Below are 16,718 nucleotides of genomic sequence, written 5' to 3' on the forward strand. Positions count from 1 at the left end.
CCACAAAGATACATAAAGGGAAATAAAAATATAAAACATGAATACAGGGGTTATGGTCTAGATATGAGTAGGACTATCGGCCTGAATGTCAGTCACATATACAAGTATACACATGCATAGACACACCTGTCATTCCACATAAACAGCTGTTATAATTCATGATGACACATATGATTGTAAAAGTCATTGCCATACCACTTTTTACATAGACTGCATGCTGAACAATGAACTGTATTACAGGTCAAATCAGTTCTATGGTGGTTGATGTACTCTTATTTTCATAACAAAAAATGTAAAGCTCCACTTCCTCACACTATCAAGACATAAATCTGGAATATCCCTGTTGAATGCTGCCATCTTGGAGCCCCAGTCTGTGCAATAGTGATCGGTGGACCGCATACGGTTGTGGACCACTTCAGGCAATGATGCGCCACAAAATGGACGTGAGCCTTAAGTTGCCTACTTGTAAAATAGCAAATGTGGCCCAAATATCTCAAAACAAATGTGTGTGTGTATGTTTTTTGCAAACATGCGCTGCTCTAGGTAAGGTGTAATTTGGATGTGAACCTAATGTGGCCAATGTGGTGGATAGTGAATATGGCCCAAATAGCACAAAACAAGCACTTTTGGGTGATGCGGTATTGCTATGGTTTACTTGTGGCCTAGATCTGGCAAACAGGAGCGGACCGACCATGTGCCATCATTCCACGCGGTATGTGGGCCGGATTAAAGTGTGACAGTGTGGGTCAAATCTGGGCCTAGAAAATTGCTAGGTGGGGATGGAGCCACAGTATCGAGTTCCCGCCGACACATGCGCTCAACCACTTGTGAGTTAAAGTGGTTGAGCGCACCCTGAAATGAAAATTCACTCATTATCTACTCACCCCTGTTCCAATGGGGGGGTGGGCGAAGTGTTTGAGTCCACAAAACACTTTTGGAGTTTCAGGGGCAAACAATGTAGCTGATTAGTGACCTGTCTTCAGACGTAATAAAACAACAGCAAAAACACAACATACCTCCATACTGCTCCTGTGTCGTAGCCTAAAAGTCCACCAGAAGTGGCTATCCCTTTAATCACTTTTGAGTAATTATAACCAAACTTAACAGAAATGAACACTTTAACAAACATCAGTGTGTTATGAACTTCCTAAAATGAAAAAAAATGTACTGGACGTGTACTTTGACTTTTTTGTCTGGTCCATGTCCCATCGACGAACCTGGAGGAGGCAGGATTTATGGGACCTGTACTGCACTTGGACACCAGCTGGCGATTGAGATGCTTTGGTTTTACTTTTGAACGTAACGTCAGCCTCTCTGACAAAAAACTTGTGTGTGTGTGAAAGAGAGAAATATGTTATACATATGCATCTACCTACCTTTAAAAAAAAAAAAAAAAAAATCAGTGTGTGTCCTGCTGCTGCTGTGTGTGAACGTGTGGACAAGTTGAGTGGGTGATGTCTTGGCGGACTTGCTGGTGAGAGGAGGCCGCTGGGAGCATTCAGTGGGATGTTTGTTCACCAGATAAAGATGTGCCGGGTCTTTCGGCTTCAGGAAAGTAAACAAACCCTACAGAGCCCCCACCCTCCTTTCCTTCCCACGAAAATAACACCGCTCATATCAACAAATATAGGGAGGACACAGCCCAACACAGAGGGGGAACCATGTGCCATCCTTTATTCTGGACCTCAATATTTCAGTCGGCTGCAGAAGTCCCATGACCATAACCAGTCTAATACCTTAACATGTGTCCGTATCATTTTCAGGATTGACATGTGTTGTTTTCACGAGAAAGCAACTGAGGGAGAGGAGAAAACAGAGATGGAGAATAGAGGTCGGTAGCTAATTACTATTCAGACAGAGTGCCTGTGGGGTGGAAGGAGGGATAGACAGAGAGAGAGAGCAGGCTCGCCGCAATTCACATAAACCAGGGTTTGCAAGTGTGAGTGTGTGCGGTGCGGGAAGAGGACACAGCTTTGATGTTTCTCCGTCTAGTGGGGGAAAAAAAAACGTTCTCTCTGAGGTGACCGAAACTGTCGAATAAAGGCAAATGAGGAGAGCGGTGGCGGCCTCATGCAAACCCTGACTGTAACAGAAAGGAGAGGGTTTGATTGTGACCTCCATCACCAGGAGTGACATGAGTGGGTTACTGTGAGAGAAGTGGGTTAACAAGTGGGACCCTCCTCTCGTCACCTCAGCGGAGCTGTGCTCTGCCTCTCAAGCAAATCTGGGACCGTTCATTAAACAGACAGGGACAGATTCTCGTCTTAGATTCTACATAAATTAGAGAAAATAATTTTTTCACAGACAGAAGAGGAAGCTCAGGCCCCCAAAAAAGCAAAAGTAGTCAAAGTACTTCTGTCACTTCCTCCACCAAGGAGGTTATGTTTTCACCTCTGTGATGAAATGAAATGATGCAAGCATTTTCTCATGCAGATGACAAAGCCCTGGCCCGTGTGCAGGGAATTTAAAAAGAAAAGCGGAAAATAACAAAATGGCTTCTCTCTTTTTTCTTATTCGCAAGTTTTGGCCCATTTTGATTTCATGTGTGTGTTCACCTGTAGTTCACTGATGGAATGTAGCTTTTAAAAAGATTTAACTCTTTAGCTCCCACTGCTGGAGCCTGGATCGGATGATATAAGCATAAAAAACAGATGAATTTCAAATCATCCAGATGGAAGAGTGATTACTTTGAGGTTCATTTATTGCCACACCAGCCCCTCCCCCATCTCTGATTCCACCTCTCTCTCTCTCTCTCTCTGTCTCTCTCTCTGTCTCTCTCTCTGTCTCTCTCCCTCTCCCTCTCTCTCCCTCTGTCTCTATGTTTCTGCAGAAACTGCCTGTTCACATGAGCTAAAAATACATCATGTGACTGAGCGAGGCCAACTGTACCATTCATGCATTACTTATGGAAGTGTTTGCTTTATCTCCATTTTTGCTCTGTAGAAAGAGCCTCAGTCCCTGAGTAGATGTACTTTGTTGGGTGGGCTCTTTACCCTCCGAACATGAGTATGTTCGTTTTTGTCAGCTTGTCTGTGTTGCAGCAGTGCGGTGGTTTAACCATGTAGATGTCTGCTGGAACATGGTTTTGTTGTCAACACAACACTGTAGAAGTGTGTGAGGTATTAAGATTTAACACTCAAAGTCAAAACGATCAGCCAGTGTGTAATTGTGTCTGTGTGTTGTCTTGAGTAATTTCAAGGTGATATGAAGTATTGTCTTATTGGATTACAAAGTTATGTCCAATATAATGACCCTAACTCTAAGCAAATACTACTAATGAATAGAAGGGCGCTCATACACCTCCACCAAGGACCAACAGTCCCCTTAAATTCAATCAAGCCTCATTCAACTGCACAAACTCCTAAATATCAGTTACCTTTCTGATTGTTTTCATCAAGACCCTTGAGTTATTCTATGGGAAATCAGTGAAAATCTCTGTTAAAGAAAGTAAAATAAAAAATGAAGCCTGCATCTGATCTCTGATCTGCTCCTAAATTAATTGGGTTCTTTGTTGCCACATGTCCCGTCCCTAACATCCTTGGCAGAGGTAATCAACAAACGTGTGTGTCTCACTGAGTATTACTATAAGTCATGTAGAGACAAATGATCGTACGAACATGATAACTAATCATTAATCATTTGTCAGATAATCATATAGCAGCCAACCTCTGAAGGTCTATCGTTTGTTGCCTGGTTGGACCTTTATAGGGACATCACTGTGTTATCAGAATCATTTTGAATTACTTTAGTGGTTACAATGTTATCATAACTGGCAGAAAGGAGAGCTGAATGTGACAATAAGACCAAAATTGAAATTATTCCTCAGTATTGTGACTGAATTCAGCTGTAGGACTGTTCTCTCTGTGTCGGTGTACCAGGAAATGCTTATCTAGTCTCTGTTGTCCTCTGTGGTGTAACTGGGAAAAGACGCTATTGTTATCGGACGGCTTCAACCTTTCATCGCTGTGCATGTCAGCCGTCGTATTTCCTATCAGGGATCAAAGCTCACAGCTCTGGGAGACGATACAACTGTAGAGGGAGTCACCTGCCACACTGGCCACTATCACTGAAGACACAATAACACAAACCTGTTACAGAATCAGGCTTGTTTTAGGCTCTGCTCTCGATTTACCCTCCGACATTCTTGTAGATACTGTAAGTCTCAGTATGACAATGATGGAGATGAGGTTTGAGAGCAGCCAATGGCGGGAGGACTCACTCACTCACCCACTCAGTGAATCATCATTGGTAACTAAGTGAGTGGTTTTTTTTAGTGTGTGTCTGAATATCTCACAGCTTTGCCCACACTGGAGTTTGGCAGAGTCACTGCATCGCTTCAGGGCCATCGAAGAGCCCAGTCCGCCTGGGTCAGGTCTGGTGGGGCGGAGGGGGGTGCAGATGGGCTGTCGGCGGGAGGGAGACAGAGAGGGAGTTGTTGAGGGGGGGGGGGCACTTTTCTGGCCGCTCGCTTGAGGCTCAGGATTCCTCTTCTGTCCTCTGTCCCTCACCTCTCTCACCTCACCTCTCTCTCCTCTGTTCTCTCGTCATTCCCCTTTTTATCTCCGTGCCTCCCACCTTTCTTGCCTCAGCCTTCGTGCTGGTTTTTTCTCTCTGCGTCTATGAATCATCCCATCTCCTGCCCACACTTCCGCAAGTTTCCAAATTTAGCCCTGTTTTTCTCCCTCCGTTTCATAATTAAGGCTGGAACTGATCCACATCTTTGACGCCATCGGCCATCTCTGGAGATGCCCGCGTCCATCTGTGTTTCCATCTCCATCCCCGTTTATTCATTTTTTGTTGTTGTTGTTTTCTTTTCTTTTTTTCAACCGCTCTGTCTCCTCCGTGTTGCTCTCTCCCTCCTCTATGATCATTCTTGTGTTTGAACAGGTGGTGATTTATCTCATTCAGACACATCAGAGAAAGTAGATCAGTACAGAGGTGTTGAGTTCATCATCAAACGATGGAGAGAATACTTGAATGAGTCTTGTTTCTTTTAGATATGATCTCACTGTCTGTGGTGCGGGTTTGTTTTATCAAGAGAAAAACAAATGTGCCTCCTTGTAATGTGGAATGGGGAAAAGACTGACAACAAGATGTTGCTCTTTAAAGTGTTGCGTTTAAAACTTTGCTTTTTCATATATCAGTCTGTAAAAAATGTGTTTCTGTTTTCAGGTGACATTACACAGAAGGGCTACGAGAAGAAAAGGACCAAACTCCTGGCTCCCTACGTCATCCACACTCCAGGTAAACCTGTTATGGAAGTTTTCTGGTATCTGGTGAAAGGAGAACTCAGGCAGCAGCTGATGTCTTATGCAGAAGATTTTAATGTAGACTTGATGCATCAAGGAGACCAGAGGGTGGAACAATATAACAACGTCAACAGAGTAACATGAGCAATTGTCACCCCCAAGTCTGAAGATGTCTCCCACAGCATCCCCATATTTCTCCCTCTACTTGCGTCACCCATTCAAACAGCACATCCATGAAAGGCTAGAATTGCTGTCACTCTCTATGTTACATGTAGGTGTTTGCATCCTATTGGACAGTTAAGCCTAAAGTATGCATAACTAAATCACATTGTGTCCTTAAGTCTTGCCCCTGGTGAAATACGCAAAAGAGTTGAAGTTGGTGAAAGGTGAAGTTGGTGCTTCTCCGTCTGGTGCATGTGAGTTAGATATGAAAGTCTCTAAACTCGACACTACAATGCACTGTTGGGCCTTTATCTATAACCTGACCTTGGGTACTGCTTAGAGAGAGAAGGGAGTGTGTGTGTGGAATTAGATAGTCACTATTCTCCTGTACAGATATAATACACAATATACATTATATACATAATATATAGTGGCATATACAGTAATTTGTGAGGATGGTCAAAAATTCCTCAACAAAACCCACATGTGCTGTGTCCGAAATCACCCACTCACCCACTAACCCTTATTTCACTGTATAGCGACTTCTATGTAGAGGACAATATAAGGAGCTCATCTGCAAAAGAAAAAAACACTTTCAGACACAACATCATTTTCGCAGGATTATGACGTACAACTACAACACAACGTTGGCTGGTAGAAAACCCAAAATTAATTTAAAATACAAAGCATTACTACCTTCCTCGCGCATTTACATTTGTACGACAGGTCGGGCTGTTCCTGCTCTCCTCTCTCCTCTCTCCTCTCTCCTCTCCACCTTGAGCGCAATGCATGATGGTATATATTGCTCGGTTTGTGACCATTGGTTGTACACTTCTTTTCACCATCCATCGTGGGAAATGATGAGTCCACTATATATGGTATACAAAAATACAAAGCACTACGAAATAGCAAACTCACTAAATAGTGGACAATATAGTGACAATATTAGCAAACGTAACATCTCTCTGTTTTTGTCTTCTCTGGTTACAGCATATTAAAGAGCACTATGTTAAAACCAATAAGAGAAATGTTTTGTCTGGTTCTGATTTTCATTGATTGTCAGTGTCTGTGACAGGGTTACATAAATTCAGATGGCTGCCTGCTCTCACTCACGATGCTCCATAAACCTTGTTGACAATGTATTTTTATAACAATGGTTATTTCAACCTGGGTCTTACACTGTTTATGTACTTTACAAACAACATCCTAACCTGACTGCATTTCATGATAATTGTGTGACATGTGAATTAGACGCACAGTTAATGTTCTGTAGTGGCTGTTTCTCTAAATGTCCCTGGGAGATGACTAGATGATGCTCACTGCTGCCTCCTAGTGGTCCCTACCTCTCACCAATGATTGGACATAAATCCTAATGAAGCACTGGTGTATTTCTGCAGGGCTCTTAGAGGAGCCGCAAACCACTAAACAAACTGCCGGTTAGTCTGAGGTCCTCGGTACAGAGAATTTGGCCAATTTCCCTGTGAGAAATTATCATTGGCTGGTGTAGTACTGTGCAGTTCTTTAACTGGGACTGGTTTGCATGACTCCGTTTTTACCACACAGTATTGCATATAGTAAAAAAAAAAAACATATACATGATAACAGAGGTAGCCTATACACTTAAATTCCAATAAACCAGCTGTCGTTGCAATTTATCAATTCAATCATTCACTGGTCTTTGAAATACATTTGGGATAAAACATTTTAATATGTATTATTGTTACTATTATTCATAGTTAAAACAACAATAAAACAAATACTTGATAGAAAAAAAAGAACAGAAAGAAAAAAGTCAACCGATTGCAAAACAACAAGTCAGTCTTTTCAACAAATACACATCTTTCAGATTTTTTATGAAAACACTTAATCTCGTTTTGCTTCTTAATGACAAAGGTTTAGTGAAGCTCTTTGGCTCCTTGAGGTCCGCTGAGTATTTTTTCAGGAAATTTTGACATTGTGTTGAAGGTAAAGGCAGCGGTTACAGTATTAAGTAATTCCTATTCATTTATTAATAAACCTTTTATTTTCTTTCACAGTGGCGCCTCCCCCTCAGAATGACGTGCTGCCTCCCCCTCCCAGTTCTTCCTCCAGCCACGCCCCTCCTCCGTCCAGCTCGTCCCGGTACCGAGAACGTCGCTCCCGCAGAACACATCGGGGCGGAGGAACCAGGGATGACCGTTACAGATCAGGTCAGCAAGAACTCAAACATTGCAAGACTCAAATTGTAAAACACCTCTGATGCACCAGACACTGAAATGTAGTATCCTATGATGAGTTTACAGACCTCAAATTAAACTACACCGACTTCACTTGTTTAGCCAGCCTATTTTTTAGCTTAGATGTGTGTGTGTGTGCATGTGTGTGTGTGTGTCGTGCAGCTGGGGAGCCCTTCAGTGTGAGGAGCCTCGCTCTGTGAAAGCAGAGTGATGTCACTGCCTGGCTATGTGTGAGAAGGCTGTGTGGAGAACAGGGGGGAATACTGATCTGGTGGGGAAAACCTGACACTGGCGAGGTTAAAGACAAACAGCAGTAGAGCAGAGGTGAAAGAGCATGTGAGAAGAGTTATTGTGTCTACTGAGCTGACTCTGAAAGCATCCTCTCTCCAGATCGGCCCGCACCCCGCTGTTTTGGTGTCGTAATTCTCTCCTCCTGCTCGCCTTTCCAATGTGAAACCCCCCCTCAAACTTCGGCATGATATAAACCAGGCGGACGAGAGTCAATCTCTTAAACTGGAGCGCGATGGAGGATTGTCTGAAGATGTTTCAGTTGTAAAAAGAATCTGAATTGGAGGATAGATTAGAGCTGGGGAAGTTGAGGGAGCTGGACTTTAAAGGCAAAACTAGTAGGTGGAGGAGTTTATTAACAAGGTATTTGAATGTGCACAGGCAGCTGGATATCAGGGTCCAGGACAGGGGATTGTTCCAGGTGTCTTGGTTCCAGAGTCCAGACTTAACCGACAGATAGTTGAGTCCAAAAACAGTACCTAGACAGGGAGCCAGGTGATCGTGTGCAGAACAGGTATTAGCAAGTAGAGTAATAAAACTTCTTAGAGAGAGACCGAAGAGGCTGTAGCGTGTCTGCCACCAACGATCTGGTTTGAGTCCTGTGGGATGAACCGGTTCTTATGCTGGATCTGGTTTATGGTTTAAGGAGCAGATTTGGCAATATGGCTCAGGAGTAGAGATGAATAGGAGGGAAAACAGGAACCCACGCCCAACCAGACACACACAAATACAAGCACAGACAACACAAGGAGACCAAGGCAACAGGGTGTAATTCCAACGAAATCAGTCAAGGCACAATTTACCAATAAATGGCAGAGCAAGGAGGGGCTGTGCTGAAATGTACTGAAAGAAAGTAGTGCAGCTTTGTCTTGGGTTTCCACAGTTCAGTGTAAAAGTAAAGTTTTGTGGGACTGATGGGTTGAAAGAAATGTCCTGGAGGAGACGAGCATTGGACAAGGATGAGAGAGATGATGAGCAATTTGTCATAAAATGAGTGTGCCTTCCATTTGACTGTGTCCACTATGTAGTACAGTTCAAGTGGGGAACTGGAAGGTTATCAGCAGTCAAGTGTCCGAAATCACTCCCCTCTTCATTCATTCACTACTCCTCATAAATTACAATAAGTACTAGTTAGAAGTTAACTGAGTTTCCACAACATAGGAGTAATTATCATTTTGCTGCATCAATGTAGTAAATGGTAAATCCACTGTATCTAAAGACATATTGCACATTTAAATGTGATTTTGAGCTATGAACTAAATGATATCACTGTACTGTGATGAAACACATTCATAGTGGCATTCATATCAAATTTCTTACCACTTTTATAAACATTTGACAATTCATGGGTTGAGCACGGCTCGACACGACACCCAGTGTTTCCATCCATGTTGGACCTTGCAACGCTAATGTTGACATAGAGTTTGGTGGTTCTCACACCAGGAGGTTTGTCACCTGAGTCACGGCCAATCTGCTGTGTAGCTTTGCATATCTGTGATTCTCCATCTCAGTTCAACAGAAAGTGATTTGCTTTTTATATCTGTCATTTAACCTACATTCACTTATATAGATGGCTTGACCAAAACGATGGAAACAAAAATGATAATAAGGTTGAATCAAACTTACATTACATCAGCTATCATGTCAATTAGTTAAAAGTTAAGGAATCACCAAAGTGATCACCTTTCATCTGGATGAGGGAAACATGATCCGTACCAGACTTCATGAAATCAATCCAATATGTTGGTTGTCAAGGAATTTTGCAAACATTTTGAAACAACCAAATGATGGTGCTGACAGACTGAACCACGTTGTCATACACATAACCACATTGCTAGAAAAGCAAAGAGGTGAGAAATGACAAAACACTGCAGCAATAAGAAACAGGGGGAATTAAAGAGCTTATCGCTGCAGAGTCATTTAATTGCCTCTTATCTCCTGTAGCTTCCTCCAGTTCTTTCTACTCTGACTCCACCTGTCAGCACTGACTTCCCTACAATACACTGTTGACTGTTTATATGATGCTCCTGTTTCTAGGGATTCACCAGAGATTAATCTGCTGAAAACCATTCCACTGACTCAGATTCACAACAATGTTAGATTTTGGCCTTTGGCTGCGTGTGTCAAACACACCTCATTCCTGCCTATAGCCACGGAGTCGGCCCTCGCTCTCCCAGACGTGTATGAGGACTCGGCCTCATCTGACGCTCCCGTGTGAGTGTGGACAGCGGCCCATTATGAGGGGAGATGATTTAGCTCGGAGCAATCTGCTCAGCAGAGAGCTCACTTATGTAATCATGGTCCCCACTGCTGCAGTGTAATGAGCTGTGCTGGATTATTTATTTAAATGTGTTGATGTCTGAATGGAAATAATGTCCCCAGAGTGAATAGATGGGGTTTGTCAGTGAGTGGGCTTTTGTTGCACATGTTTCGCTTTGCAGTCTGAATGTGTGGCTGCTCACATGCTCATTTTCTCTATTTGCTTGTGGGTGTCATCAATTGAGAGAATCCCTGCATTAATTACTTGGTGTAATTGTGTGTGCATGTGGAGGAGAGTGTGTGGGCTAACAGTCATCCTCTCACGATTTTCTTCTGACTCCTTCAACTATAATATTTCCTTCACATTTTATATGAGGTGTCGTCTTAAATGAAAGCTGACTGAAACTAATATAGAATTCTGCTGTTAAAGAATACCAGTAAAACCCAAGAAGTTAAATCTTTTATAGTCAGATAAAGCAATGTTTACCTGTTAATAGTATCTATGAGCTGCAAGCAGATCAGTGTTTTGTTTTCTCAGTCTCAGTTTACTAGATTTCAATATTTATAAGTAAAATTGTATATATATACAGTATATATATATATATATTCAAGGTAGATAGCGCAGCAGATTTTAATGTTCTTCTATTCTGTTCAGATTTATCTTGCCACAACAATGTATTATTTTGTTGTTTTTTCCTTTGCTTTATCTACGAGATAAATAGAAGACAATACTTGTCAAGATAATAATACATATAGTTCTGTAAATCACAGCATCAATTATTATTACTTCCATACCTGGCAACTTTTTACATTTTGTAGTAAAGCTGGTTTCTTTACCTGCATTTTAACTGGAGGATCCTTTCAGCTAGTTTCCAGGCCCGGGATTCATTTGAGAGAATAGACTTTCTGGAGGTCGAGTTGGGATCGACTGAATTATATGATTCACAGATCAGTGAAATAATTCAAACAAATAACAGCTACATTGAAGCACAATTTGGGAAAACATTAAGAAAAAAAATACTTTGGGTTATAGCAAAAAAATCTCTCAATAAAAACAGATCCTTGACTCTGTGTTGTGGTCAGTATCTCTTGCTGAGTGAATTTAAAAATGTTTAAAGATTTTTATTTTATTGTTAATTTTATGGTTTCCTTGTTTTTATTCAGATCCAAAGCCACCAGGACAAAGCTATCCCTAACCCAGAGTGTGCATTGTTCTCTGTCTGTGCAGATATCCATACTGAGGCAGTACAAGCTGCCCTGGCTAAACATAAGGAGGAGAAGATGGCACTGCCCATGCCCACCAAGCGGCGCTCCACTTACGTCCAGTCTCCTATTAATACCCGTACACCACCAGGTTGGAGAAGGAGGACAATCCTCCTGTCCTCTTAAGACATGTCTACAGACACATCTGACCTTTAACCAGAGGAATACAGGGCTGAAAAGTCATACTTCTTTCTCTTTTATTTAGACTCTTCATCAGATGATGAAGATGAGACATCTGTGCGCAGGCAGTCATCACTGGTCGCTCCCCAGCACTTGGTCGGTCCCAACCTGCAGAGCCCAGACGCTTGGATCAACCGCACCGTCCAGGGCTCCTCCACCTCGTCCTCGGCCTCCTCCACCCTGTCCCACGGAGACGCCAAATCGCAGCCTCAGAGCCAAGCTCAGCCTCAGCCCCAGTACAAACCGCAGTACCAACCTCTGTTTCAGCCGCACTACCAACACCAGCCTCAGCCTCAGCACCAGCCTCAGCCTCAGCCTCAGCCTCAGCCTCAGCACCAGCCCCGCACCACAGCTGTGACAGACATGCTGGCTCAAAGTCGCATTGGTGAGATGCTGTTGTTAATTGTATTAGTTCAGCAGTTTCCATTGCAAAGTTTGCATCTTTTCTGCCTGTACTCCAGATTCCTCCCACGGTCCAAAGACATGCAGGTTAAGTTTAGTGGAGACTCTATTCTGTAATAAGCTGGTGTCTTGTCCAGGGTGTACCCCGCATCTTGCCCAACATCAGCTGACCCATGACCCACAAAGTATATGCAGTATAGCCATAGACTGTATATAAAGATGGATGATACATCTCTACTTCCTCCCACTATCCAGAAATGAAGCCTAAATAGCTGGTACACAATCGCTGCCATCCTTCTCTTTTGGAACCACAGTCTGCACAGTAGCCATCGGGGGATGGAGGCGTGGTCACAAACTCACACCGATTCAGCGCGTGCACAATCGCGCGTCAGTCTCATCTGTCAATACTTGATGTTTTGCCACATTTTTATAGCATCAAATAACTAATTAAAACCGAACTTACCAGAACAATTAGCAAATGAACAAACATCAGTCAGATGAGAACGGCCTTAAGTGACGAAGCCATCTTTGAGAAATATTTTTTTTACACTTTTTAGTTTGGTCTATGTCCCATCAACTAACATGGAGGAGGCAGGGCTTATAACCTATGCTGCAGCCAGTGACCAGCGAGATGCTTTGGCTTCACGTTTTGGGGAGCAGTCATGTCATGTCCATCTTTATATAACAACTATGGATATAGCTAATGGATCGATAGAAAAAAGCAATAATTTAGGAATATTAAATCCATTCATTTGTTTCTGCCACTCTCATTACATTTCATTAATCTTTGGTACACCTGCTTTGAAAGGATTTTCAGAATTTTTATATAATATCTGACGTTATCTGTTGAGCTGTTGTAAATCTATGCATCTACACATCGAAGGAATTTATGTCTACATGAATCATATCTATGAACTTTGGCAGATTTGTATATGTATGCTGGAGTCTAGCACATTCAAATACCGTTCAAACATTCCAGTGTGTAGTATTTTAAAGTCAGTTGAATCATAAGATTAGCTTTGATCACACCCTCTCCCATTGCTCCCCCTGCAGTCCCATCAGAAAACAGCGCCCCGCCTCCAGACGTTACAGCTGTGGCCCCTCCAGCCAGGGGCCCGCGGGTGGACCTGACCTCCAACGCCGTGGTCCGGGGGATGAGCCGCGGGCAGAGCCGCTCCAGCATGATGGAGACTGCGGATGGTAATGGCCACACCACACAACAGTTTTTGTTTGTGTGTCTCTGCAGGAGCTTGTGTGTGTCTGGCTCTTCTCTCTTCTCAATAAGTGCTGACTTCCAACCATGACATATCATTAATCAGACTTTACTGCTTTCTCTCTCCACCCTGTCACTTGTTTATTTCACTGGCTGATACAGTAGGAAGAGGTAATACGCAGAGTAAGGAAACTCTTTAATATATAATGTCCCTCTGTGATGTTGCTGTTCCACCCTTACTCGCCCTCTTGTTTATAATTATAATAGGAAAAAAAATGCAACAAACACAACCTAAAATAAATCTGCACGTGTGACCCTAAACCCCAAACCCCAAAAAACCCTCACTTCTCGTCGTGTTTTCCTCGTGTTGTTTCCACCTAATGTGAGCCTGCTGCTGTTCATCCGTGAGAATTACTACAATCAATTCAAGACAAACTTATGTCAACAAATCTCTACAATATCTTCTATTTTGGGATGAAGAGCAGCAGACTGGGAGATGTGAAGACGTTCTAACAGGTAGTGTTTTCCCTGTGTTTATGAACCGTCGTGTGTGACTGTGTCCGTCCTGCCACTGCTTGTAGGGGTTCCTGTGAACAGCCGAGTGTCCACTAAGATCCAGCAGCTTCTCAACACCCTGAAGAGGCCGAAGAGGCCCCCGCTCAGTGAGTTCTTCACCGACGACGCAGAGGAGATAGTAGAAGGTACGCTGCTTCCTCAAACACTGCGACCACTGTGATGACAAGATTCCTCTGTACTTAGTTAAGTTTTGTCCATTTTTGCAAACCTGCAGCCACAAAGCTCTGTACCAGACCTGACCCTGATTAAACACACACGCTACATACACACTAACTTCTTGCCTCCTTGTCCTGTTTTGGTGGCTTAGTTGTGTTCTCTGGAAACTATCTGTCAGCTGTCGGCATGTTTCCTCAGCGAAGACGTACCTAGCTTGCGGCCATCAGAAGCTTATGGTTTCTGGCACTTTTCACAAGCAGCAAAGCCACTGAGAAGGGGTCAAAGATGGTGTCGTAGGCTTTCACAGCGAAATAAATCCTTGCGGCAGACTAGGCTTTATATAAGCAGATTTAGATGTTAAAAATACTGCACAATAATTTTTTTTCTTATTTCTCCAGAAAAAGAAACATACTTTCATACTCACCCGCTGCCCGACTGCGTTTTGTTCATTTCTAGCCATAATTATATATATAAATATATTTCTATATGTAACACGCCTTACCCGGAGCCGGAGCAGGACCAGGACGGATGGAAGTGTGGGTTTTCTTTTGTGTAATTTAGTTTTCATTCTGTGGCATCCATATTGGACCTCATGTTCTGTTGTCTCTGCCATAGTGCCACAGCCAGACCCAAACACACCCAAGCCGGAGGGCCGTCAGATCATGCCAGTGAAAGGAGAGCCTCTGGGCGTGGTCAGTAACTGGCCCCCAGCCCTGCAGGCAGCACTGGCCCGTTGGGGGGCCACTCAGGGGAAGAGCCCCGCCCTCACTGCACTTGACATCACAGGCAGACCGCTCTATACACTGACTTATGGTGAGGCACCCAACTGTACCATTTCATATGCAGAAGCCATGGAAGGATGTTTACAGTGTCAAATCAAAGCCAAGTTAACTGTATTAAACAACTGAGTCATACATTTTGTACTGGAAACTGATATTGCTGTGTTGCAATTTGTTTCTCTTAATCTTGTGCCATGAGATTTCTGTTTTGCTCAGATTCTACCTCCCCTGTCCACCTTCTGTCTGTTAGGGAAGCTGTGGAGTCGCAGTGTGAAGCTGGCATACACCCTCCTGAACAAGCTTGGCACAAAGAACGAGCAAATCCTCAAACCTGGAGACAGGGTGAGATGGCACACACACACACAAGCATAGAATACATACACACACATACTGGCAAAGTCATACGGTACAGAGGAATTAAACTTGAAGTACTCACGGGCAAGAAGATTACTAAGACTGCTTTATCTACAGGGTTTGCACACATAAAGACACATTTTCGTCTTTATAATCTCACAAGAAGCTAAATGTCAAGTTGAATGTCTTTGCAGGTGGCGTTGGTTTACCCCAACAGTGACCCTGGGATGTTCTGGGTGGCCTTCTACGGCTGCCTGCTGGCGGAAGTTATTCCTGTTCCTATTGAGGTTCCACTGTCACGCAAGGTAAGACCACCATCAGAGGAACAACACAACAGAAATAGTTGTGAATGTATACTTGTGACAATTGTGTGATTTCCTGTGTGTGTGGTGTGTTACAGGACGCAGGTATCAGCCAGGTGGGCTTCCTGTTGGGCAGCTGTGGGGTTGGGCTGGCTCTGACCAGTGAGATCTGTTTGAAGGGTCTGCCCAAGACACCCACAGGGGAAATTCTGCAATTCAAAGGTCAGCAACTTGTTTTTGTCCCTGGAGTTTTAGAATCACCACAATGCAAAATGCATAACATGTTTATCCAGTAAAAAAAAAATCTCTATTTTTCTTTTATGAAATACTGCAGGTATAATGGCTAACAGTCAAAGTTACAGGTGAATTTCTGACTATTTTGAAATAGTTTATTTTCCCTGATGCCTTTCTCTGATAGGCTGGCCTCGACTTAAGTGGGTTGTGACGGACTCCAAATACCTGACCAAACCCTCCAAAGACTGGCAGCCTCACATCCCCACCGCCAACACTGACCCGGCATATATAGAGGTTACTTTGGTTTCATTCTATGTTTAAGACTATAATGTTGAACTGTATTAACTATTAACTATATGCTTATTAGTAAGTTTATCTTTAAGATGATAAAATCTCTTTAAATTGCAACATATGCTTGTTTGATGGAGTATTTGGGCCTTATTGAAGAGAAAAAAATCCATAGATTTTGAGAATAAAGACCTAATTTAATGAGAAAAAGTCATAATATTTCGAGAATAAAATAAATATTTGACTTTATTTTTGTAATATTTTGACTTAATTCTCGAAATCTCCGAATTATTTTCCCTTTACATGGCCCAAGTTCTCTTTTGTATATAAAACTAGAGCAGGCTGTTGTATTGGAATAGAAGCTAATTTAATTTTTTGGGAGCTTTAAAACTTGACCATTCCATCATCCAGATGTGATATGAACAGCCCAGTGTGTTTGTGTTTGCACCGGTATTCACCTGTAAGCTCTTGTGTCTCCTTCTTTGTGTAGTACAAGGCGAGAAAAGACGGCACGGTTGTGGGTGTGGCGGTGTCTAAAGTAGCCATGTTGACCCACTGCCAAGCACTGACCCAGGCCTGCAACTACTGCGAGGGTGAGCACACAGACCTGCAGTGTCGTTATGAGCCTTGATCCGATGGATTCTTCCATGTCTGACGTCACTTCTGTCTTTCTTCCCTTTCAGGTGAAACTTTAGTGAATGTGCTGGACTTTAAGAAGGACATCGGCCTGTGGCATGGTGTTCTCACGGTGAGCATGTGTAGACGTACTCTATGTTTAGGTGCATTTGACGGGGGAG

The 16,718-nt window shown here is 43.0% G+C and overlaps 1 protein-coding gene across 4 annotated transcripts in view; it reads left to right on the forward strand.

The window, feature by feature from the left end:
* Nucleotides 1–16,718, forward strand: part of dip2bb (disco-interacting protein 2 homolog Bb) — a 40,775-nt gene that overhangs the window by 10,349 nt on the left and 13,708 nt on the right. For 2 of the 4 annotated variants that reach the window (XM_034586216.1, XM_034586219.1), the window contains exons 2-15: nt 5,173–5,244; nt 7,448–7,600; nt 11,403–11,528; nt 11,643–12,002; nt 13,073–13,219; nt 13,395–13,415; nt 13,814–13,933; nt 14,580–14,777; nt 14,994–15,085; nt 15,292–15,402; nt 15,498–15,621; nt 15,818–15,927; nt 16,412–16,514; nt 16,605–16,669. In XM_034586216.1, the coding sequence (XP_034442107.1) occupies nt 5,173–5,244; nt 7,448–7,600; nt 11,403–11,528; nt 11,643–12,002; nt 13,073–13,219; nt 13,395–13,415; nt 13,814–13,933; nt 14,580–14,777; nt 14,994–15,085; nt 15,292–15,402; nt 15,498–15,621; nt 15,818–15,927; nt 16,412–16,514; nt 16,605–16,669 (1,802 nt within the window). The remainder of the gene's footprint in view (nt 1–5,172; nt 5,245–7,447; nt 7,601–11,402; nt 11,529–11,642; nt 12,003–13,072; nt 13,220–13,394; nt 13,416–13,813; nt 13,934–14,579; nt 14,778–14,993; nt 15,086–15,291; nt 15,403–15,497; nt 15,622–15,817; nt 15,928–16,411; nt 16,515–16,604; nt 16,670–16,718) is intronic. The other 2 variants (XM_034586217.1, XM_034586220.1) reach the window with 1 other exon arrangement.

Source organism: Hippoglossus hippoglossus, chromosome 5 (genome assembly GCF_009819705.1).
Source record: "Hippoglossus hippoglossus isolate fHipHip1 chromosome 5, fHipHip1.pri, whole genome shotgun sequence".
NCBI lineage: Eukaryota > Metazoa > Chordata > Actinopteri > Pleuronectiformes > Pleuronectidae > Hippoglossus > Hippoglossus hippoglossus.